General features: G+C 41.6%; 1 protein-coding gene across 4 annotated transcripts in view; it reads right to left on the bottom strand.

Annotated features, from left to right (window-relative positions):
• Atg17 (autophagy-related 17) overlaps positions 1-24,112 on the bottom strand; it is a 63,539-nt gene that overhangs the window by 25,055 nt on the left and 14,372 nt on the right. For 2 of the 4 annotated variants that reach the window (XM_076778281.1, XM_076778283.1), the window contains exons 2-3: positions 23,287-23,495; positions 1,355-1,378 (exon numbers count right to left, since the gene is read on the bottom strand). In XM_076778281.1, coding sequence (XP_076634396.1) covers positions 1,355-1,378; positions 23,287-23,495 — 233 coding nt within the window. The remainder of the gene's footprint in view (positions 1-1,354; positions 1,379-23,286; positions 23,496-24,112) is intronic. The other 2 variants (XM_076778282.1, XM_076778284.1) reach the window with 1 other exon arrangement.

Here is a 24,112-nt window from a genome sequence, read left to right on the forward strand (position 1 = left end):
AATTAAAGAAAGTAGTTTCGGTTTATTAATAATAAATGAGACACCTTGTACGTGGGTCGGTTTATCTCGCGAGCGTCGCGAGACAGAAGAAAAGCGTATCGTCAGCGATAAATTCGCGTGCAGTTAATTGGCACGATGAGGCGAGCTCTTCCCCGTCGAATCTTGACCCGATCGAAGATAACCCTAAACGCCAACTTTCGCTTCGATGTTGTTTTTTTTCGAAAGGAACGAACGACGAGAGATAGACAGTTCTGGACAAAAGTGGAAAACATATTTTTCTGCTCGGTTCTAATCGGCTCTGCAAAGGTGCTCGTTTCAGCGTCGCTCGGGGTGAACGCCGGAAGAAGGGGTGCGATAATCGCCATCGACTGGTCTTCTCCGTAACGAACGTGTGGACGAACGCGAAGAGAAATAGTATCAAGGGTCTAAATAACACCCGACCGATTGGTTATCGACAGCTAAATAAAGAATATCGGTCCGCCTCGATGCCGAGTGCCAACACCGATGCTTTATTGCGAGCTCCTAGCTGGCTTCCGTCGAGTCTTTAACACCTAGTCGCTCGATGGCCGCTGATTTGCATTAATTTTCGGGTCAGTTGGGCATCGATCGAACGATCCATGCACTTTGATCCAATGCACTTTGATCCGGTGCAGAATTTCTATCGTTCGTTTGCTTATTCCTCATCTTTGGCGTACCGCGATCGAAACAAATTCTGTGGAGAAATTAGAAAATAAATATTTCGTTTGAATTAGGTACGTTCAAAAAATTCGTGGGAATTTTGTATGGATACGTGGAAAACTACAGAAGCTGTAATTTTGCTCAAAGACTTCTCACAAACTAACTGAGTACATAATTTCAAATTGTATTAGAATTGTAATAATATCAACAATATTTCTGAAAAAAATTTGTTCAAATAAAATTTTCTTTCTTCTTCAGACACAATGAATTGCTGAGGTAGGGACGATACATGTATGTTTACTGATCAGAAGTGGTTTTATTTTATTTCCGATGATTACCACGAACGTAATCGTATCAGCGAAGCAGGAATTTTTTGAAGTTTTCGCACATTAATACGCCTATCTCGGTAAATATTTGTCACCGTTTAACGTAACGCCGTGAAAACGATAGTAAAGTATTAATAAATCAACATACAAAACAAGAAAACTATCAATAATTTATTTGCCTCTGGTTCTGAACAACAGTGTTCGCCATTTTATTAGTAAATCATGCAACAAAACAATTAATGAAACACGTCATGGGGAAATTATCATCGAAAACAAGCGCTGATGTGAATTGCCAATGTTTAAAACGTTCAAATTCAATCTGGCCAGTATTAAAAACTTTTACTAAATACCCTTCTGATGATCTCCTGTTTTTTCTGTAACAATAAATGTTGAGTACTAAGTTACATAACCACTTGATAAATGGAATTGCAATGGAATTAAAAGCAGTAAATTTTTGTTTACCTACTACTAAAATTAAATTACGATTAAATTACGATTCGATTGAACGATTTCATACCTCTATAATTGAACCCATTTATCTGAACGCTAACTTCGGTTATTTGAACGAAAAATCAATATGTGGTGTGAATTAGTAAATTCCTATTACATACACGAATGATCCAATTATACAAATTGTTTGAGTTCTAGTTCACTGTATTAAATAAATCAGGACACCCGGTCGATTCAGTTGACTTTTCCAAAGTATCGAAACGGTGTATTTTCATTGGAAAATTCACGAGCCTAGATCGTCCCAAACGCTTGGACTCTGACCTCAAGGCTCTTTAAAATCTACAAAGATGGCGGTCAATGTGACGAGTCAGAGACCCTTGGTCATCCGAGTAAAAGATTTATGGCGCAGAGTTCGTTCTCCTAACATTTGCGTCTCTGATACGACCCGACGACCACCACAAGAAACATGTACTTTGAAGTAATGAGCAACGACGGGTCTTGGAACAACTTTTTTAGCGGATCGTTTAAAAATTTCCAATCGCTAAGTCTGCGCAATTTCAATCGCGATCGCGATCGATGATACTTTTCGAAATTCGTCGCGATTGGCGCCGGAGCGTTTTCGATTTCCCAGACTATCGAATCACGATACTCTCGATCTCTCGCAGTCGACGCGTACAGCCGCGGTGAAACGCTCTCTCGGAATTAATATTCTTTCCTCGCAGCCGCGGCGGCACACCTCCTCTCATCGACCGTGCGTTTTATCGAGCATATCAGTGCCGTGAAAGTCCGCCTTCAAAGTGGATCAGGGAGTTCCAGGGGTCGCGGAAAATTCAACCGTTCCGCGCGCTAACCATCTCGAGAGAGTTAACGCGAGAACGAACACCGTCGACGCCGTTTCAAGCAGCAAAAACGAACAAAATGCTCGGGAAACGATCCATAAACTGGCAAGGGAGGAAAAAATCAATTTCAATAGTGGGGGAAAATTTCAGAAAATTAATAACAATTAAAATAATTATACTTGTCGCAATATATTCGCGAGAATATTACCAACAGATTGGCGAGGTCCTACCGAGTAAAACGAGTCCAAACACGACCTAGTTCGGACAACTTTTAGTTATACGTAATTTAAAATTTTTTAATACTGATTCGAGTAACGTATAATTTAAAGTGGTCGGAACTAGGTCGTGTTTGGACTCGTTTTACTCGGCATAACCTCGTCGATTCATCGATGCTACTTTTACGAAAAGTATAAAAATAAAAATTTTGATCAGTGGATGATTCGTCTCGAGTAAGCGTCTTATTACTTTTGACTCGTTTCGCAAGTAAAAAAGGCTCATTCGCGTTTACTTCAGTGGATTTATTTCAATTACGCGAGCCAAATTTCGTCCAATGCAGTTTGTATGAATTTTTATCTATTGAATCGCTCTGCGGTGCATCGCTGGCGTTTTGTGAGACCTTGGACAAAGTCTGGGCGCCGTTTTTCGCGGCCTCGAGGAACCGAATCGATAACAGAATATGAAAATTCTGTTCTGGCGCCAATTTGGTTTCCCGACGCACCTTGGTATCCGGAACTCGGTATCTCTGAGAAGGACACAGCAAGAGGGACGAGGCGAGATAATTGAAAAACGTAGAAAAATAAGAGTCACGAAGTCTGGCGTCTTCGTTCCTTTATTCCCCCAATTCCCGGTTCCCACTTAATCGCGCGAAAAGGTTAAGTAACAAACGGTAACGCTACCGCGCATTCCCACACACTCCACACTTTCCTTTCTGTTTTCTCAACATCCTGACGGGCGTTACATAAAAGGACCTAACGGGGCCGATGGATTCAATACACCGTATCGATTCCACTTGGCGGGGCTGTCGAGACGAACGTCGACGGATCACGGCCAGAATGGATATCGCTCGCGTTTTCATCGGCGAGCGAAATACCGCGCGAGCGTTTTCACTGCAATTTTCATGCACCGCAGCTTTTTTTATCGAACGCCAGAACCGACTGAGTCGAATCGGTGGCGTCTCGGGGCACTGGCAATCGCGGTCGAACAATCGCGATCCCAGGTGAACAGAGCCAACCAAATTTTTCACGGAAATAACCAATAGAAATTTTGGATCCAACTTCGATGAAATTAGCCCTTCGTTGACAGAGACACGTGTTAGATTTATACAAGGAATAACTTAGAAGAATATATATTATATCAGAGTTCACATTTTTGTAGTCTGAAACCGGAATAAACATTAAATAAATACTGACTCATTTGCACGAATACAGAATAGTGTTCTTATCCTAGACTCTTAACGTCTTTCGATCACTGTTATTAGAACATTAGATAATTAGAGAAGGAAAAACGTCTGCAGGTAGAAAGTTCTTGGAAATAGTTATCTCGGAGCTCAGTTTCACCTGCGTATCCGTCTCGAAGGTGAAGTTCAAAACTTGGTGCATGGAAACGATAGGCTAACAGAAACACAGCGACATAGTCAACGATTCCTAGTCTTCTTCGTATAAAATATCAACCAAACAACGTTTTAAAACGCATTTTTATCGATCGTATGATTTCTACGTTATGAATTTCATTCCATTTTTAAGCAAGCAAAAATCACGTAGTGTAAACAATTTTTTCACCAATTATATAAATTTTTCATCCACGGAATTACGTACTTTGCCAATACTTACGTCCAACAGTGTGCTTAGCATATATTCTGCATATTACCGCATAAACGTCCGCGGTCTATTATCATTTCTAGAAATATGATTCTCGAATCCACCAACGTTACGATTTCTCGTCGACTCGAGCCCTTTTCGCCCGAAGAGGCTCGCGACGCGTATCGAGAGTGCTAATCCGCATTCACAGAGCAACCTTGCCCAGTAAACGGTACCAATTTTCCCCCGCGGTACAAAACGGCGTCGAATAAAGGAAACGTCGCTCGCTTCGGACATATTCCGGAACTCTTTGGCGCCCGTAGAATCCCGAAGGGTCGCAACGAACGCGCGAAACAAAGCCGCGGACGCGATTCCGACCTCGTTCGCACGGCTGCCGTATAATCGCGCACAGTGGGAGAGCGATACACGGAAAATCGCGGTGCGTTTCCAAGCAGCATAGAAGAAAAAAAAAAAAGAAAAAAGAATCCCCGGGCTCCGTACGAAGAACAATATCGTCGGCGTACGCTCGCACTTACATCACCCTCTCTCGGCCGAGAGGCAATTACACCGTACGCGCGCGTAAACACACGCGCGTGGAAATATACAGAATATCGTTTCTGTGTTTGTTGGAACCTGTCGTTCGGGGCTGACGAACGTTTCCGCCGAACGTTGCCGATCCGATCATTTCGATCGTAACAAAGGCGAGCGGAGGTGGAATTCTGTGACCTACTTCTCCCCGAGATTTCTGCGAATTGCGTAATTAAAACTCCCCCGTAATACGCAACGATGCATATTTCCATCGGCTCCGTCGAGTAGCAATAATTTTATGTTAGAGATGGCATCGGGTGTTTCTAATATTCCCCCTTTTTAATTTGTTCCTTCGAAAGTTACGAAGCAGATAAACCCTACTCTCTTTTAGTTACTCTTCTTCCCCATTTATTTTTATCTGACGTTGTTTATTACAACTGCGTTTACTTGTATTTATGAAGTAGTTCTTTAAGAAGTGTTAATAGTATAAAAAGAAATTCTATAGTAATACGTGCCCCCCCTCCACCCCCCAAGTGGTAACCCATTCTGTACTGCACACGGCCCAATGATGCTGGTAATTAGACTCGAACCAGTGTATCCAATTAATTTTAACCCTTGAGTATCTCAATGTCTGAAAAAATTGACTTATATATCGTTGACGTTTCGGTTGGTGATGTTTAACAAAAATATTGAATCTAATTGACTAATTCTGCCAACATTATAATTAGGTATTTTAAATATAAATGACTGCCTTTCTATGAACCTATAAACACGAGTCACAATGTACCTGTGCATCGAATAATAAAAAATTTATTTTCCACGACAGAAATTCGAAACAAACTGAAGTTTCTGCGCACCAAAATTTCCTAAGGAACCTTACGAGCTCGATAGCTACAATTATATTCGATAACCTTTAAGTGACAGCGTAATCATCGCCCCATTTGATATTTAGATGATTAACAAGTACTACGCGATAAGTGGTGTAACACAGTATTCAACGCGGTGGCTAGTATAAATATTTCATTTCAAGCTAGATAAAGTCACCCCATTTATTACATCTGCTCCACATAATCCTCGTTACGTAATTCGACCAATCGGGACCTCAATGAAACAATTCCAAACATTTTGGAGAACGAAAATATATGGCAAAAAATATGAAGAAACGAGTTTGAAGAAATCAGAATGCAATGGAAAAATGTTCGAATACATGTTTCGATATAAAATATAAATGTCTTTCAAAGTTTCGATGACACCTACCAAGGAATCGGATAACCACAATTTTTATTTTTTTTGTCCTCGTTTAGATCAGACTCGAACTATAATTACAATACGGACGTCAAGTGTGACGAGCAGAGTTCGTCGGTAATTTATCGTCGCGACAGCTTTCGAATCGACGCCTTCCTCTGCTTTCGTTTCTCGGCGTTTTCTCGGGTCTCGATCGCGCGAGAATGGAAGATAGATTTAGAGAAAAAAGAGGGGGGTAAAAAAGGAGACATAAACACGATTACCTTAATCGCGAGTTGGAACAATTTTCTACGGTACGCGGCAAAAAGCAGCGCGATTCAGCCACGAGGGAAGCGTGTCTGGTAAATTGCAGCCACTTCGAACGATTGCGTCGTGTGCATACGTGCGCGCTCGCAAAGATAGCGAAACGAGCTTCGACGTTTGCTAAGAAAATCGCATGGCCGTCTAGCCACGTTCTGTTGCAATAGTTAGAAAATAAAACCAGCCCGGGAAAGGGAATAATATAGACACGTGCACGCGTCGTACCAACCAACCACCGCGTAACGGTGATAAATAATGAACGCGTTGCTTGCTTTTTATTTTACTTCCATTTTCCCTCTCGAATTCCAGAAGAACCATTTTAACCTTTACTCTGCTGGAAAAGCTCCTGTGCGACGAATTAATTCCACTATTTACAATTAAATCAAATTTCTTTTTCCCTCCCTGGGTATAATCTGACTCGCTTCTGTTTTTCTTATTGGCTGATTCCGCAGCTCGTATTAGGAGTTGGAAACTCGGACTGGTTATTTATTGCTTCTTCTCGGTCATTTTGCGTGTTCATTGGCTCCATTTGTCGCACAGTAAGCGATAAGAAAGTGGCCTCTTTAGGCTACGAGGATTACAATAAACTGTGACGCAGTCAGTTTTGGTTCTAACGTCGAGCGTTCAATCTTCGAGAATAATAGGTTTGAATCTGATGAATCTCGTTTCGAGTCCTCGTCGAGAACAATTTTTGTATAATATAAATTAAAAAAGTAAGAAGGTATAAAATTGAGACAAAACATACAGTCATTACGTTAAAATTAAGACTAATAAAGCGTTACTAAGTGTATTTTCTTCGATATCGAGGAAAGAAAATTTTTAATTACTTGCATGTTCAGCGGCAACACTGTTCCAACTTCTACGAAACGCAACACAAACGCACACGCGACTGACGCATGTATTGCAATTCGTTTCGATCTAGTGTGTACTTTAGACCTTTATAATGAATGCGCCATTGTCCGCTTGCACCAAACAAGGAATGCATTCTGCAATTTAATTTTTGCACTCGGAGAAAGTAAAACTGGCGAAAATTATTCATCGAATGCAGCAACAACGCGGTACCGAATCGTTTGTTGCGCAGTAAAACCTTTAAGAACGCATTGTAAGAACGATATAAATTGTCTGGAACTGGGAGTGGCTAATCATTCTTTGCTTTCGAGAATGAAAACGAAAGTCGGAAAACGATCGAATCTTGAAACTGACGAGAATTCAACTACATCGGTAAGGTTCGAAGTTGGATGGGCGTTGGAAACTTCGAATGCCTCCAAGTTAATATCGAGTTTGGGAAAGTGGAGTCCCGGGGGATCGAGATCCGAATAAAAATTTAAAGATCCAACGGTACGCGCGATCGGAAGTTGAAATCGAAAATCTAAAATTGAAATTTCAAACAAAGATTTTGTGTGATCGACGAGTGAAACTACGAGCACGATTACGATATATTGGCGGTACTTGGAAGCCAGGGAATTCTGTTCGAAGAATTGCTCTTTCGTCGGCCAATTATCCCCAAACAACGAAGTCACGGGCACAGATAACATCGACCTCACCGAGCGGTGAGTTGTTCAATTCTATCGGCGTCCAGGTGTCACTCGCAGATAACTCTCGCGCTGGTAATAATAGTGATTATATCGATGAATTATTAACACGAAGAATCATAGACGATTCACTTATCTGCGGGCCCGATCGTTTCGAACGATCGCACAATCGACGCAATTAACGTTCCCCGGAATCGCGACAGGCGAATAAATAAAAATACTACTGGAATTTACCAGGAAACATTTCAATTTCAAAGTTCTTTAGAAGATTCGATTCGTCCTCAACCCCAAATTTTATCTTTTTTAAAATACATTGATAGGTGAAAAACTGTTATAAACAGATTGCTAAATCAATAATATCGCTCGGTGTTACGAAGATGAATCACGAAATTATTGGCACAGGAATGTATTTAAAAAAAGAAAGTGTCGAATCGATCACAAATGCTCCATTGTCCCGTGTTTCACTCTATGCTTCCAGATATTAACCTCTAACTATTTAGTTTGCGTAAGTTATTAACGCGTCTGGTTGTACCACAGAAGCGTCGAAATACTACCTATCGGTGTTTCAGAAACGTTACTTCTACAATTCGCAGTTTTTAAATATAGGTACGCAAACTACACTTTAAAATCGTCGTCGATGTTTCGTAAATACATTTTGGGGATTGCAAATTTCGAGAAAATCGATTTCGTTTGTCCGAAATCTGGACAGGTTTCCGAACATTTGGAGCGAATCGACCGTTTGCGTAACACTCGTGCGATAAAAAAAGATTTATAATGCAGATGAAATAAACGTACCACGCGACCACGGTACCCGAAATCTCGTTTCACCACTCGAGATTTCGGAACGTTTTAATTTTTACGGCCGACGGAAATAACCGCGAAACGCACGAATCGCGCGCTAGTGGATGCGAAACCAGCGTCCGTGAGGCACGTGCATCCGATAGAACAGTGTTTCTCAACTTTCACCTACTTACGAACAACCTCGAGGAAACGTTCTCAGTTCAAACACGATTAAAACAAACTGTTTTTTAACTTTTAACAATTTTTCATTCACACTTTGTCCACTGAAATTATTTTTCCCTGTACTCTAAATTCGGTGAAAATATGTGTGGTTAAAAATCTACGTTTCTTTTCAATGTTTTGGGATATTTGTAAAATATAGACTTTTTTTCGCTATTGTCCGTTGTTGGACAGTGTGTGTGTTTGTCGGTTTGAAAAATTCAGTACAAATCTACGTTCCTTCATTAATGTTTTAGGGTATAAAATATTTGTAAAATATAGACTTCTGTTTGTTTTACAGTTGTCAGTTGTTGGACGGTGTTTTGGGTCGGTTTGAGAAACGCTGCGACAAGCACACACGAGCCGACTCGCACGCGGTGCCAGGTTGTCTGCTTTAAATTAAAGTCGCGTCATTCCGCGTCACGCGTCAAACCGCGTACGTATTCCACGCGCGGAAGATAGAAGGAAAAACCAGCGGACGGTCATGCATTCCATTATTCCAGTAGAAACTCACGTAGACAATGCACGCCCGCTCTAACGCCGAGGAACAACGAGTCGGTCAAAGTTCACGGTCGATTTTCAGAAAACTGTTTTCGTCGTTTCACCGGCCAGATCTGCATTTTCACGTTTCCTTCTGTAGCACCTTTGCAAACACTGACCAGGGAGCATGATTTGTGTTTGAATTGATAACACACCCTCGCGAGATAACAGTGATCCGTATTTTATCATCGATCGTGCTTTGGAAAAAGTTGGAATAGATTCGATAGGAGCAAGTAGCGTACAATGAGATACGGTCGTGAGAAAATTTTATTTATACGAAATAAAATATTCGGTTAGATCGATTTCGTGGATAAACAGACATTGGTATTTCTTAGATACAGGAAACAGAAAATGGCACGCAGGAAATAGCAGATAGTATTTCACAGAAGGTTGACTCATTTCACTGAATAGACGTTTGAATGGCTACCAAGTGTTACATAAAATAAACAATTCTTACGGTTCCGTAAGTTGTATATTATTGGATTCAGGGTCCTTTAAAACGAGACGTCGCCTCATTAAATTCGCTGAGAGTCTCGTTTCGAACACCGTTTTCACAAACTTTGATAAAATGTTTCGAACTTGTGTTTATGTAATTCGTTAGCAGAGCATCCATTTTAAACAGTATTTACGTAATGTGCTACCGAAGTATATCAAATACTGTCTCAAATTTTCCATTCCTTCTTTCGCGAAGCAACGGTATTTTTCTCCGTTCGAATTTGAAGTCACCTCGATACTCGTAGTCATTAACAAATATTCGTTACGCGGTTGTTCTTAAATATTTGTCCAGCTGTGCGGCATCTTCGAGTAGTATTATCTTTGACGTCATAAAAAATTTCTTTCATTAACGTTTTCAACCTTAATGGACGTTTCCAGACGCAACAAAGTTACAGAACACCCAGAGGGGGAAGTACAATTTTTAAAATGATAAAAAAAATCAGAAAAGAAGATCACGAGACTACGTGTTAAAAATTATTGGAAAGAGACGTGATCGATACTCTCAGCGATCCACGGGGCACAATTAAACGCCAGAATTAACGTCTGAGTAATACCAGCGTTTCGTTTCCCGTTTTCTTCCTTGAGCTTAAGGATAACTGCATTAATAAAAGACTCGGCACGATGATTAGGTCATCGATCATTCGCCGGCTAGAAAAGTTAGGTGACTCGACTCTACTGCCCATCTACGCTTCCTCGAGCAGTCACTTTCACCGTGCTCGATGCTATTCCGTGTATCAGAAAGTTCCCGGCGTTCCGTGCCACCGCGATAACGTAAGGAGATTTGCGGAACGGAGGGACCTCAGCGAGTTCAAGGGCAGAAAACCTCGAAGGTCCATGTAGAACCGCGCTGACTCGGTGCAGATGGTATTCGAGTCGACGACCATGGCAAACAGCGTATCAAATTAACGAAACGTTAATACTCGTTCGAACGTTACGAGCTTAAATAAAAAATAACGTCGTTGATTCTTTATTGCATAAATATATTTGCTAGATCTATTAAATACTACCAATTTGCAATCCACAGCTTGTGTACATCGACAAAAAGTATCATATTTTACAGTCTTGCAGACTCCTGTAGCCCCTAAGTGACACTTCTCGTAGTCGCCGCTAGATGACCACCAACTTGACTTTCTCACAAGCGCTCGAGCGACCGCCTATTTGTACACAGGGTGTTCGGCCTCGCATTACATTTTCGGTTAGGAATTTTTTTCTCAAAAGTGCGTAGGATTTCGGGGGTATGTCTATTGACCCTCGCAACAGAAAATTTGTCGAAAAATTTGTCCAACTTCTATTATAGTTACTCGGATAACCGGATGCCGGATCATTCGAACACTACTGTACCAGTTTTCTTGATTTCCCGATAAACCATTCCTGCAATATAAAGCGATATAGCGAGGTAATTAATATCACCTCGATAACTACAGAAAATATTCAGGTTAAAAATTCTTCTGCAATAATTGAGGTAACCTCATGTCAAACGAGGACCATATTCCCTCTATTCGTCGATAATACGCAACGAATTTTCGCGTAATAATCGAGGCACTACCAATTCCTCTTCGTCTGAAAATAGGGTCGCAAACGTTTCCATTCCGAATTAACCAGGCTATCTACGATTCTCGTCGATCTGTTCGAACACGGAACTGATAATTATCAGCAAGTTGCCTAAACGAATGGAGGAATGGAAGTCAGAGCCGAGTTTCCTTCCCCCAATCGCAAGGCACACGCGAGTAGTCGCTAAAAATACTGGGGTGGGGCAGGGGAGGGGAGGACGTCGCGCAAATAATTCCGTATCACGGAATAACATTGATGCGGATTGGACGCGTCGACGGAGAACAATTGCGTGCAAAATGCCCACGAAAGACGATAAATAGGGCTGACGAGAGACGCAATAGTTGCAACTGCGCTTTCCTTTGTCTCAAGGACTGGAAAGTGGAGAAGAAAAAGACCTGCCGTGAATCCAAACACGTAAGCAATCTCGCGTTATTCCGTTCGAGATACGCGAATATATTTGCGGCGGCAATTGCGACGTAAAAAGAGAAAAGAAAAAAGAGAAGAAAAAAAAAAAATAACGAGTGAAAAAGATTACTCGATGAGTCCACGTTTTCTTTTTAATGGACTCTCGTTACGCTGAATCTTCGATCCGTCGTTTACGGTATGATGCAGCGTTTCGGGTTGCAAATCTTTCCGTTGCGGATTCTGACGTAATTTGTACTTGTGCAACGCGATCGATGTTTTTTAGAACGCGTTATTTCTTCTTCATTCCTGCACGCGTTTCTCGCGATACGTGCATCATCGTTTCTGCCAAATAAATGTTTTTATTGGTAAATTCGCGTAAAATATCGTTTCGAAAAGGGTTTCAGCGACGCTGGGAAATTGTTGGGACGCGTTCGTCTCCATCAACAAACAAGCTGCTGCATTTTCTGCGGCCAACTCTGACATCACTGAGTACATACTTTTACAATGCATCAATATTCTTATCGTAACGGACATTTTTAACGCATTAGAGCCCGCAAGAACATACTCGTGCGTTTTATCTAACTCGTTGCTAAGTCATCGCGCGCATAGTTGTGCATTTCATTTGACTCGTAGCAAAGTCCGCGTACAGATGTCTCCAATACAAATGTATTAAATTTGAAAAGGTTAGAACGATCCATTCGATGGTCTGGGTTAAAAATAATCCTGAATCTCGAGAAACCCGTCGAGATAAAATCTGAGAAACGAACGATCTCCCAACTTTCGACGTCAAACTTGCCGACAAGATGCACCTTTTCAAATATACGTTTCTTTATGTATTTGGGGATCTCGAACAGCCTTGGTTAGCAGGTCTGCGAACTCGTTTAAAAGGTGATCATTGAAAAAGTTCCCTTCAAAAAGAAAAAAAACATCTTGGAATATCTTTAAATAACTGCCTCGAAAATGAATGAGAAAAATAATTAGAAAATAAAATAGCTTTAAAACGCTGAAGTACCGACAGACGTCACGAGTCTCGTAACTTTTTAGAGAAACGGAAGATTGCAAATAAAAATAATTCGAGCAAGATATGCAGAAATTAAAAAGAACTTCTGCACATTTATATCGCTGCTTCAATAAACAAACTTATCGAGCTACTGAAAGTGACAAACACACTATCGAAGCCCCTCCTCCGCGAACGCCAGTCTCGCGTACGAAAAGAATGTATACACGGTTATCATTAGCTGTCAGATATCTGTTCGACACCGCGATCAATCCCCCGGTGTTCGACGATACACGGCTCGAAACGCGCGAAACATCCACGCAAACAGAAACGGACAGGTCCTTCGAAACGCGCGCGATAGTCTCTGATACGCGTGCAACCGCATAAATCGAGCGGACGCAGCTTTCGCTGGGAGAAACACGAATTCTGAGAGCAAGATAAAAGTCGTTGAACCGCGAGATTTATTAAAATACCGCTCGAGGAGAACGTTTTCGCGGCGACTTTTACGAGCAGATACCATTGGCCGTATCGCAAACTCGTTCTGCAATAACAATATAGAAAACATAACGTTTTAAGTGGCTAACAACAAAAAAGAGGATTAACATTCGGAGAAATCGACTTTTTGGCGTTTTGATCCGCGACATGGCTCGTCGTTCGAGATAAAAACACGGGCGTTAATATCGTCGATTCGAGAAAATTCTCGCTGAGGACGCAACGTTCCCAAGAACAACAAGATTGCTTTTATTTGTAGAATTTGAATTGAATTTTGATAACAAAAAAGAAAAAACGAAAGACCAAGCCTTTTAAAGCGCATGGAAAGAAAAGTGATCTTTTGTACTGTCGGTAAAATAAATATCCGAGTCTGGTTTTGCAAGAACTTTTATTTTTACTTATTATCAACTTTGTTCGATCTAGAACCTGAGAACAAAATTAGCGTAAGCGAGTCGTGGGGAGCCTCTGTTCACAACATCGTGAAATAACGCATTGTGCCAAGTAGTGTGGTCTAAAATAAAATCATATCGAGGGATCTAGTCTCTTGAAATAATCGCTCACGGTCAAGGCGGAATTGTTCGGGAACTGCTCGCAATAAAAACGAGTTAAAAGAGACTTTTAAATTTTTTAAATTGCATCTTAAAAAACGCATAGTAAATTTTTCAGAATTAAAACCGTATCGGTAAATGACAGTAATGGTTTAATATTTGCATGTTTTAATAACTTGGCGAGGAAGAAACGTCGAGTCCCCCTTCGTCGTCGGATCTGCGTCAAATTTTGGGTCAAAGACCGACCGTGATGGCCTACTCCGAGAAATGTCCGAACCGAATCGCGCGGCATAAATTAATTCAAGGCCAACCGGCAGAAGAAACCAGGGTCCGTAAAAAGACGCAAAAATGGGCGCAGAGTATTTTCTCGCGAACGTTCAGGTAAGAACCGGATCGGTTATACCTTCGACTTCTCCGACCAACGACACGAAATCCAATTTCGCACGCACCTTGCACCAACAGCGAGAATCAGCTGACCGACACGGATCGAATTGAATTCGATGGTCGAGCAAAGATGTCGACGATGGCGAAGAAGCCCCGTCCTATCTCAACCGGGAAACCAGAATCCTCCTAATGCTTTTCTGCCATTGAACGAGAAATCGGATCCCCTTTGCACCGAATCCCCCTTGAAAAATCAGCGAATCTCGAATCGAACTCGCCTTTTCTATTTGCAACGGAATCTCGGTTCGATTGATTAAACGCTACGATCGGAAATAAACCGAAGACGAATGTGGCAATTTAGATGTTCTGAAATTTCAATTAACGTACCCATCGAAGGAAATTATGGAGAAGTTTTGAGTGGTTTCTAGATAAATTTTTATTATAAAATCGACTTGGTAATCAACGTGTTATCGATATAGATCAGAAGTTCGAAAAATGGGTAATGTGACAAAATTCACACAGAAAGTTCACGGCGCGTTGCTCGGTCATCAGCTTTAAATTCTACCGCTTCTGTCCACTGGGTCGCTAAAAATAGTGTATTCTGCATCGGTAGAAACTCTTTAGAAATTGCAGATATACACAGACAGTGCATGCAATACAATTAGAAATCAATCGATGGAGTTGGAACGTGCGCGACAGCCAGTACATACAATACGAGCTACCATCGCGTGTGTGGCCAATGCGGTTCGAAACTTCGAGCACCTGATCTGAAATAATGTAATAAATTAAAGAGGAACTTCTATCCGAAATAGTTGCAAAACATATACGACTCGTAAATTGTATCTGATTTAATTATTCTGTATCGCATCGTGGAACACGATGTGACTGTGAAATATCTGTTATACGATACGATAAGCTGATATTTCCCTTTTTAATTAAAGTATACGATAAAGAATAAAAGTAGAATCGGTTTCGTTTTTTATCTGACGAAATTAAAAACTCTAACAAGGTAACCAATTTTCCAAGTTTTTTTTTTAAACTGACATTATCATCGGTGATAACATAATCTTCCGAGTAATTCTGACCACGCACGATTGCATTTGTTTTAGGCTCGTCACGCATCTGGTGAAAATCTGGCTATCGACACATCTGTCGCAATGCTCAGTCGAATAATCGCGGAATTCGGATTAGAACAGTCGTCGAGTTCGAAGTTCGCCTCGAAGGATTCGAGCAAACGTTTCGAAATGCTCGAGTATCCTCACGGTCGATTAATCGACGCAATCGTTGCACACCACGTAGCTTCGAAATCGCGTTTCCACGAGCGGAATCGTCGCTTCTGCCGGTCGACCAACGCGAGGCCTCGCGTGTCGTATCGTCAGCTGACGGTAAAACGTCGCGTAAGTGGCTTCGACTATCGATAGAGCGTGTGACAGACCCGGTCATCGAGCACTCGAACGTATGTAGATCGTGACAACTGGCTGGTCCCACGAGAGAATGCCTTCTTCGCCTTGACTTCGCTCGACAACGCGTCCTCTGCACGCTTATGGTCGCTGCGCGTTACACGCGACCGTCGTTACGGTTTTGCATTTTTCCCCAAACACCGGATATATATATATATATAAATATTTGACATTGTGCACAATATATATTCGTAACTTTGCGCGACGGGGAAGTTTCACTTATCGACCGAACATTGTTATCTTATTGGGTGATACGAATTTTCTCTAGAGAGTCAAATAAATTGTATCGACTGAAAAATATTTTGAAAAACTTTACGTACGATTAAACGTACCGAAATAATATCAAGGCTCAAGATTTCGACCTTCAAATTATTTACCCAATGCACGTTTTGTAACGTTCAATCGTGTTACACAATAATTGTAATTAAAGGCGTACGATAAGCAGCCATTATCTTCGAGAAAAGTAATATTGCAATGAAAAGAAAAAACGAAACTGACCTTGGACAGTGAGTTTTTTGTTACCGGAGAAAAAGTTCGGAGAAAGCGCCTAGCGTAGATGTATTTGCTTCTAAAGTTGTCACGCGCGTTTCGCGAACGACCGTTCCATTAGTTCGTTCCGTACGCCATTCTTTTTAAACGGGAACCCATCATGCAACGGAACAAATTCTGACGACATATCTGAGCGTCACCGGAATCGTTCGCGTGACTTTGGAACGTTTTCTGCGTATCTATATTGGTCCTATGCAGACACGTATTCTTCTCTGTCCTACAACTGCCATACACCCACGAGCGTTCGCCCAACCACGGAAGAAATCTCCGTCGCTTTAATAAATCGAGCACAATGCATAACAGCGTCCAACGATTATATTACACCCGTGAAATAAATATTTTTATTTCCCTACTGACTACTAATTCTGAAAATAATATTCTATCTATGAATATTTTATATTTTTGTGCCTTTATAGTTCATTATTTAACGATTGGATCAAGTAAATTTTCTAATTATGTAAGTGGAGATGTTTAATCGACATTGTACTAAAACAAATTGTAAATTCGATTATACAGAAATACCCTAAAAAGACTAACGTTGTGGCGACAGTTCTAGCATTCGTCATTAGAGGGCTACGCTCTTAGCTCTCTCACAAGTGCTCGATCGACTAGGGTTATCTTACCGATGAATCAAACTCAGAATCGAAAACCTTACGAAACTTAATTTGAAAACGAAGAACAAAGAATGTGTTGTTTAAGTTGATGTTTAAATAGAAACATCAGCCTTAAAAGAACATGGAAATCTCGAATACCTCCCCGTTTCTGCAGCTTCTATGCCGATACTGATTTCAGGCAACCCAATAGCTACAATGCATCTCCATTGATTAACCAATTATGCTTACACAACGACGTACAAAGTTGACCCAGTTTTAGGTCCAAACAGACAGCTCTTGGAACAAGTTGAAAATTTGAGATAGCTCCGATTCCCGTTTGCCCTAGCTTCGACTAGCACCTATTTCACAAGACCCTATGGTAGCATCGTGGCACGCGCGTCTCCTCGATTAACCAATTTTGCTTAGAAAACGGCGCTGCGAGTGACCCAGTTTCCGCCTCGAAATTGACGGAGCCGCCAATCCAAGGCATCGCGTCGTCCAAGCAAACTGGACACAAGGCTCCCAATGAGAGGCAGATCGTTATCCGTCGGATAAAAGAATCAGGTCGAAGTTGATCACGAGGCTCATTCACGCGGGTCAAAGTCTTGTTGCGTCTACGATTCGTCCGTAGACGACTTCATCGTCGACGATCGTCCCTCGAAATGGAGCAAGAAAGGCACGATAAGAATGAGACGGACGATTAACGCGACGCTTGTCTGCCTCTTCTTTCGCGACCCGCTAAATTGTCGAGAGAGGAAAAGGCCTGCTGCGCGCTACGATCGCGCTTTTACGACGGAAACGATAAAAACGATCTAAACGAGCCGCGAAGATGAAAAAATGACGAGCGTCGCGTCGTCGTCGCCGTATCGCGACGAGATTGTTTAGTAATTTTTTGCTACTCGGCCGTGTCAAGGGTTTCACCGCGCACTATCGTTACGTAAATATTAACGCGAACACCGTAATCGGCAAATTAATTTATATCCGCGCGGCTGATCGCGACCGGATGCTGGTGACACGAATTTTTCATTCTCGTGGTCCTTGAGAAAATACTCGTAACCGCTACGCACGATGCATGCAATATTATTTATCTTTAGGTTCGATTTCTGTTGTAATTAAATACTAAATTCCAACTGTGTTCTGTCGAAGAGTGTATATGTGCGAATAGGTGGGTCGGTCAAACACTTGCAAGAGAGGAAGGTCGACCGTAGCCCTCTGTTGGCGAGTACTGAAAGTGTCGCAACAACGTTAGTCTTTAGGGTTATTTTGTTAAAATACTTGTAACGGTTACACGCAATACACGCGAGAGAATATTATTTATCTTTAGATTTTGTTAATCTGTCACTATTCGGTAATATTTCCTCGCTAAGGAGCATCGAGTATTTATTGTGGCTTTTACAATCGAATTTAAAATTTGTTTCAGCACAGTCTCGATTGAATATCTCCATTTAAATAATTAAAAAATGTATTTTGAATAATGGACTATGCAAAAAAGGTGCAATAAAATATAGAAAACTATAGCGATCGAAGAAGAATCCAGAGGCTACGTCGAATACGGAAATAACAATGCCGTCGATCGGAAGCGTCAGGAAGCCAGTCAACAAACGAAGGACGCGGAATTTAAAACGATTGTCGCGCGGAGATGTCTGCAAAAATAACTCGTGAAAAATACCGTTGCATAAACGAAGACGATAAAATGTTCGTTTCGAGAAAACCGAGCGTTCTCGATCGGTCGGCGACGCTCGCGGCGAGCACGTTTCGCGAGGAAAATCGAAAGTGCTGGCGGATAAGAGGGAACTTGATCGTTACTTCATCGGGAGCTGGTGGAAACGGTCAATGCGAGGTGCATCGCAACGGGTACGTGTGGTCTGCGGTCGCATTACCGGTACGCGTCGAGGAACGTGAATTACCGCATGAAACTCGAGGCGAAGAGGACGAACCGAGCGGATAGAAAGAGACGAAAACGATGAAAAGAATCGATAGAGTCGCGTGGTCGAGATGTCATCCTTTCAGGTTTTCGTCGGTTCTCGTTTCTACACCCCTGGTCCGGTTTCAACCCTTTCGATCGCTCGACTCATCGGTGACTCCGTTTCCAACATTTTTTTAAATGCCATGCAAAGACTCGGAATTAATTCTGAGCAATTAAATTCGTTTTTTTTTTTTTAAACTATAACAAGGAGATTCCATTTAAAAGATTCAAGTTCACCTTGATATCGATGATCCAAGCCACGAGATAAAAGTGAATATTTTGTATAAAACAATTTTTTACCATAACTAATTTATGGACAATATGTATCCTTAGGATATCGTTATTTCTAGACAACGTTTCGGAGATTTTTTACTTCCCGTTACACCAACTCGAATATTCGTTTCTGATTTGCTCTCTGAAATTTATGTATTTTCGAAACCGGAACAATTCGTCGCTCTTTTCTAAATCGAGACACAACAAATTCACAGAGAAAAAAAGAAGTTGAATCCCCCTGTCAAGGACTACTTGTTTTGCATAAATCGATTCTTCTCGTCGTTCCGTATATAAAAATATCGAGATACGACTATTGGAAACGTTAAACTTCGCGAGATATTTCATACTTTATATTTGTATTAAATAGCTCGATCTTCGTGTTGAAATTGTATTAGTCACTCTGGATCACGTAACACCGATGACCGTGGTTACGGGTGTCGGGTAAATAAAGCGATTAATAAACACATTTCATTCAGTTCGCGACAGGTTTACGCGCTTTTCCTATCCGGATTTTGCTTATTAATCGTGGCAAATTGAATTCGTTTCTAACATATTGATCCATCCTCAATGGACAAAACAAAAACGTGTAACAGTATAATTGTATTTCGCGTCGTCAAGATGAGAAATGTGTCTCTGGTATTAGCAAGATTTTCGAGACGGTTTACGACCATTTTGACGAACTCCTCGTTTGAATAATGAAATACATGAATATTTGAATTAATGCAACGAGTTAAAGGAGGCGAACGCTCAAAAGTCAGACGAGTTACTTCACGTACATTTCACTTCGGATACGAAGCGATTAATCATCTGGCTCTTCGCGTACAGATATGGCGCAAGTAGATGAGAAATAGAGTGGCAGCTGGCCAATCAACATGGCGGGGATAATTCCAGCGACCTTGAGCGGTTAGTTAACCCTACGGTAATCCAATTATTAAAAAGTTTAATTTATCTGAAGATCGAAGATGCACGAAACTTTCGGACCGTAGGGTATACTCTAAAACCAGATTATTAATTTTACGAGTTTTATTTATTATTAAATCTCGCCCGCAGCCTCGCCTGCGTGGATGGTATTTCCTCGAGCAAAGTTATTAGTTCAACGTTAACGTGGACGAAACCTTCGCGAAAGTATTCTCAAGATCCGTTTCGTACGACTGAAACTATTTTATGAGAATCGGTCCATACGTTTCAAAGCTTTTTATTTAAGAAAATAAATCAAATTTATTATTAATTTTAGAAACACGTCATAACAAAGATTTCATTGATATAATAATATTCAAAGTGCACAAGTTGATAATAACAGTAAATATATAGACTTTCGGGAATTATTTTATGGATATTTTGATAATCTTCGCGGTTGAATAATAGAAGACACGAATAGGTCAATTAACGCGGTCCTGCCACTGGCCTTGAGTAACTAGTTTAATTCCGCGGCGACCTAGTCCTCGATGGATTAAGAAAACAGAGAATCCAGACAAAGGGGGCCCTGAAACACAAAGGGAGCCAGAGAATCGAAGCAGCCAGAGGGTAGTGCCGACGATTCCAGTTCCGAATCCCCGGTTTCGAGAAAATGTCTCCGGACACACGGCTCGTAACGCGTCAGATTTGCAGCGTGAAACTCGCGTTTACAACGAGGATTATGCGCATAGTGAAATCGTAGCTCAGTACCGTAATCGACGTAACACACGATCGAAAGGCATAATAACGAACCGAATGTACGGGCTGCATTTAACGGCGTAACGGTATGGAAATTGCACGGTTAGTACATCGGCTCAGCCTCGCAGCCATCGAGCCTCCCAATGGCGCGTCCGAACGCGTCGAGACGCGCGTCGTCGCGTTCAAGATGTCGAGGAAAAACGTCGCTGACACGATTCCATCGACGCCGCACACGACCATGGTTCGAATAAACGCTATTTCTTGGCTAACACTCAATTTTTCAACATTGATATTGAAAACAAAATGTTTTTTTCTTTAATTTGTACGTAATTTAATTCACTGTTCTTGAAAAGCGTCGATTTTATAAAACATATTCTTTAATCTTCAATTTCTTCGCGTTGTTCGTGTATCGCTGTACATCGCAAGAATAAGAAACAATTTCGAGTCTGTCCGATGGCTATCGACAGTGGTTTTGATCATATCTTCAACGCGATTTCAAGATACGAACGAACGAAAATATCATTACGTTCAAGTATTTAAAAACAGTCGAAGGGAATGTGGTACACAGCGAGTATTTAATTATACCTCGCGAAGGCCGACCATAACGTCTGACCCAGTACGACTCGATCCACTGGAAAGCCTCATCCCGGACAGAAGTTCAGACTCGCGGATAAAAATTTTTAATAAAGGTCATTTCGTTATTGAACGAGATTTCGTATCGCGTAAACTAACGATTAATAGCATCGCTATCAGGAAATGCATTTTACGAGCGATAAGACTATTTCAGTCCCCATCGCGGACGTACAGTAATTAACCCAGATATTATTATCGTCCTTTTAAACGAACAGCGTTAAATTCTCCGCGATGTAACGTTACCACAAAATCTGTACGTAGACATTCTTTTCTTTTCGGAAGAGTATCGAAAATGGCCACTTCCGAGTATCGGTTTCCCACCTGGCTGACGATCTGATAGTTTCGGAGGACTCGTTGCGATGTTCGCGAGAGGACAAACGGACTTTAGCGACGCGACACGACCGTTACACGCTGACGAAATATAGCCAAACGAGAAGAGGTTTGCCATTGTGACTGTTTACGGTACTGCAAGCCACACGGTCGCCTCGCACAAAGGCCACCTTCGAAGGTAGCCTCCCTGTCGCACGAGTATCGCTATCATCGCACTGATATCATCTGACTCCTTTTTTCTTTGTATGCTCGCGACCGCTCACCGATTAGGATCGTTATTAGCTGCCGTCCTTCCGGCACGATTCTCGGTTAACGAAGCCAGCCACTGTCACCGAGAACGGGTCCTCTATTGTTAACGACACCAACGTCCACAGATATTCTTTCGGTCGTGCACGCAACAGTACGCTCCAACGAATATGCGAATATCGACGCGGGGAATGGTCATTTCGAATTTACCGAGCCGTAACGAAGCAAATGTCCCCCAACCGTTTAGCGACCTTGTCCCATCCATCATTTTTTTATTCGGTCTCGCGAGTGTATTTTTAGTTCGCGAACATATAGGACTCTCAACTAATTATTCGAAATATTTCAAGTCTACAAATACGCTTCCTATTCAGGACCAGAGTTCCGGGAGTTCGTATTTCCAGTTACAGTTTTTGCTCGAGAGAGTCCCTAGTATTAATTCGTAGCAACGAAAGCCAGTAATTATTGACCTCCTTCTAAATCACTCTATATACACTATCGGAAATGCATCTCCGAAGTGGATCGCAGAGGAAACTTACTCCGGATTTATGAATATTTTGATGAATTTCTAGGTTGTATAATGGAATACATGAATATCTAAATTAATGTAAGGGATCAAAGGAAACCGAACGCGCAGAAGTCAAACACGACTTTCTTTTTATATGTACCACAATTAATCTCCACTGGTTATTCGTTCACCGAATGTTGTTCATTACACTGTGTTACTTTTCTAGTTGCAAAGTTTTTTATTATTAACGGACTAGTAATGGTCAATTATAAAACCGATATAGAGGTATAATAATATGATAATGGTATGCAAATTAATAATATGTGGATTTTTTTCTCCAAACGGAAACCCATCCTGTACTGTCCAACGTGTATCAACTACTGACAAGTTTTATATATAATTTAAACCTTTGAATATCTCAGTGTATGAACAAATGGATTCATACCAACGACTCGATTCGTAAGAAACAAGTTTCTTGCCATTTACGACGAATCACCATTATATTGTACGAATACGAGTGAGAGTGTATACAATTCTTTGTCACTCTAAATTCTACTTAATTTCAGTGACAAAGCGATGAATCTGTTTCTACGTTTAGAAAGAAAAACAAAAAACTGAAACGAAGGCAACGGTTGCCACGAACGGGCAACAATGAGTAAATATTCTCCTTGATTCCCGTACAAAGAATACGCGGCGCCTTCGATCCTGCAAGAACACGTGGCGAGAACCTTAATCATCGAGTCGACTCTCCGCCATTCAACGCCATTTTCGGCGTGTTCGACTCTATTTCGAGCCGCAGGCGACGCTCCGTGATCGATTTTCACGCGGGCGGAGCATCTTCGTTCCGCGGTAAAATAAAACAGGTGAATTTAGTTTTCGTCTTCACGAATTCAGAGCGTTCGACAGGAAACGGGAGGAAAGCCAGCGGACCGCGATGGGTTGTGGAAATTCACAGGTGAAGAAGCTCGTCACTCACCGGAACCATAATCTATGCTCGGCGCGGGTGGTTGGTGACTCTCAATGGCAGCCTTGTTGAACAAATAGATCGGATTCGTGTCGGTTCCAGCCGAGTAGGAGCACACACGCGTGTTCAGTTCCAGGCTCTCGCCTCCGCTCATCAGGAGCACCTGGTGCGCCGAGTGCACGCCGCATTCTCGCTCGATCGCTTCATTCAGCTGGGAGACACTGCGCAAAAGCACAAACAAATTAGTACAAAACAACCATAATAACAATGATAATATATTAGACCCTCGATTAAAATTGGCAGATTCATTCGTGAACGCCATTCATGTCTCATTTGTAAAGACATCCGTAAATTAGAATCTATAATGTGGCGATAGTTCCCGCGCTCGCCGGGAGAGGGTTACGCTCAACCTGTCCTTCTCACAAGCGCTCGACCAACCACCTATTCCCATACATACACTCCTCGATCGTCTTGTGTCCAAGGTGAAACGCTAAATTAATGTTTCAAATATAAAACTAGTTTTAAGACTGCTGTTAACAACTATAAAATAGCGAATACACCATAGAGTGCTTTATAAATCCAAATAAATACTTAATGATCCGAGTCCATTATTCACCATTTAGTATTACTTTATCGTGTAGATTCTCTCGGTGCGTCGTTGAATTTTTAACGTTGTTCGATCGCGGAACACTTCGCGATCAAACGGAATTGAGATCGCGCGGAGGATTAACACAGCAATATTTCAGAGAACAAACGGTTAGACAACAAACGGCTAAGTCCTCGACAGGATTCTACGCTCGAACGAGCCATTTAAAGCTCCCCGGTGTCCTAGTACATA

This window comes from Colletes latitarsis, chromosome 11 (assembly GCF_051014445.1).
Source record: "Colletes latitarsis isolate SP2378_abdomen chromosome 11, iyColLati1, whole genome shotgun sequence".
Classification (NCBI taxonomy): Eukaryota; Metazoa; Arthropoda; class Insecta; order Hymenoptera; family Colletidae; genus Colletes; species Colletes latitarsis.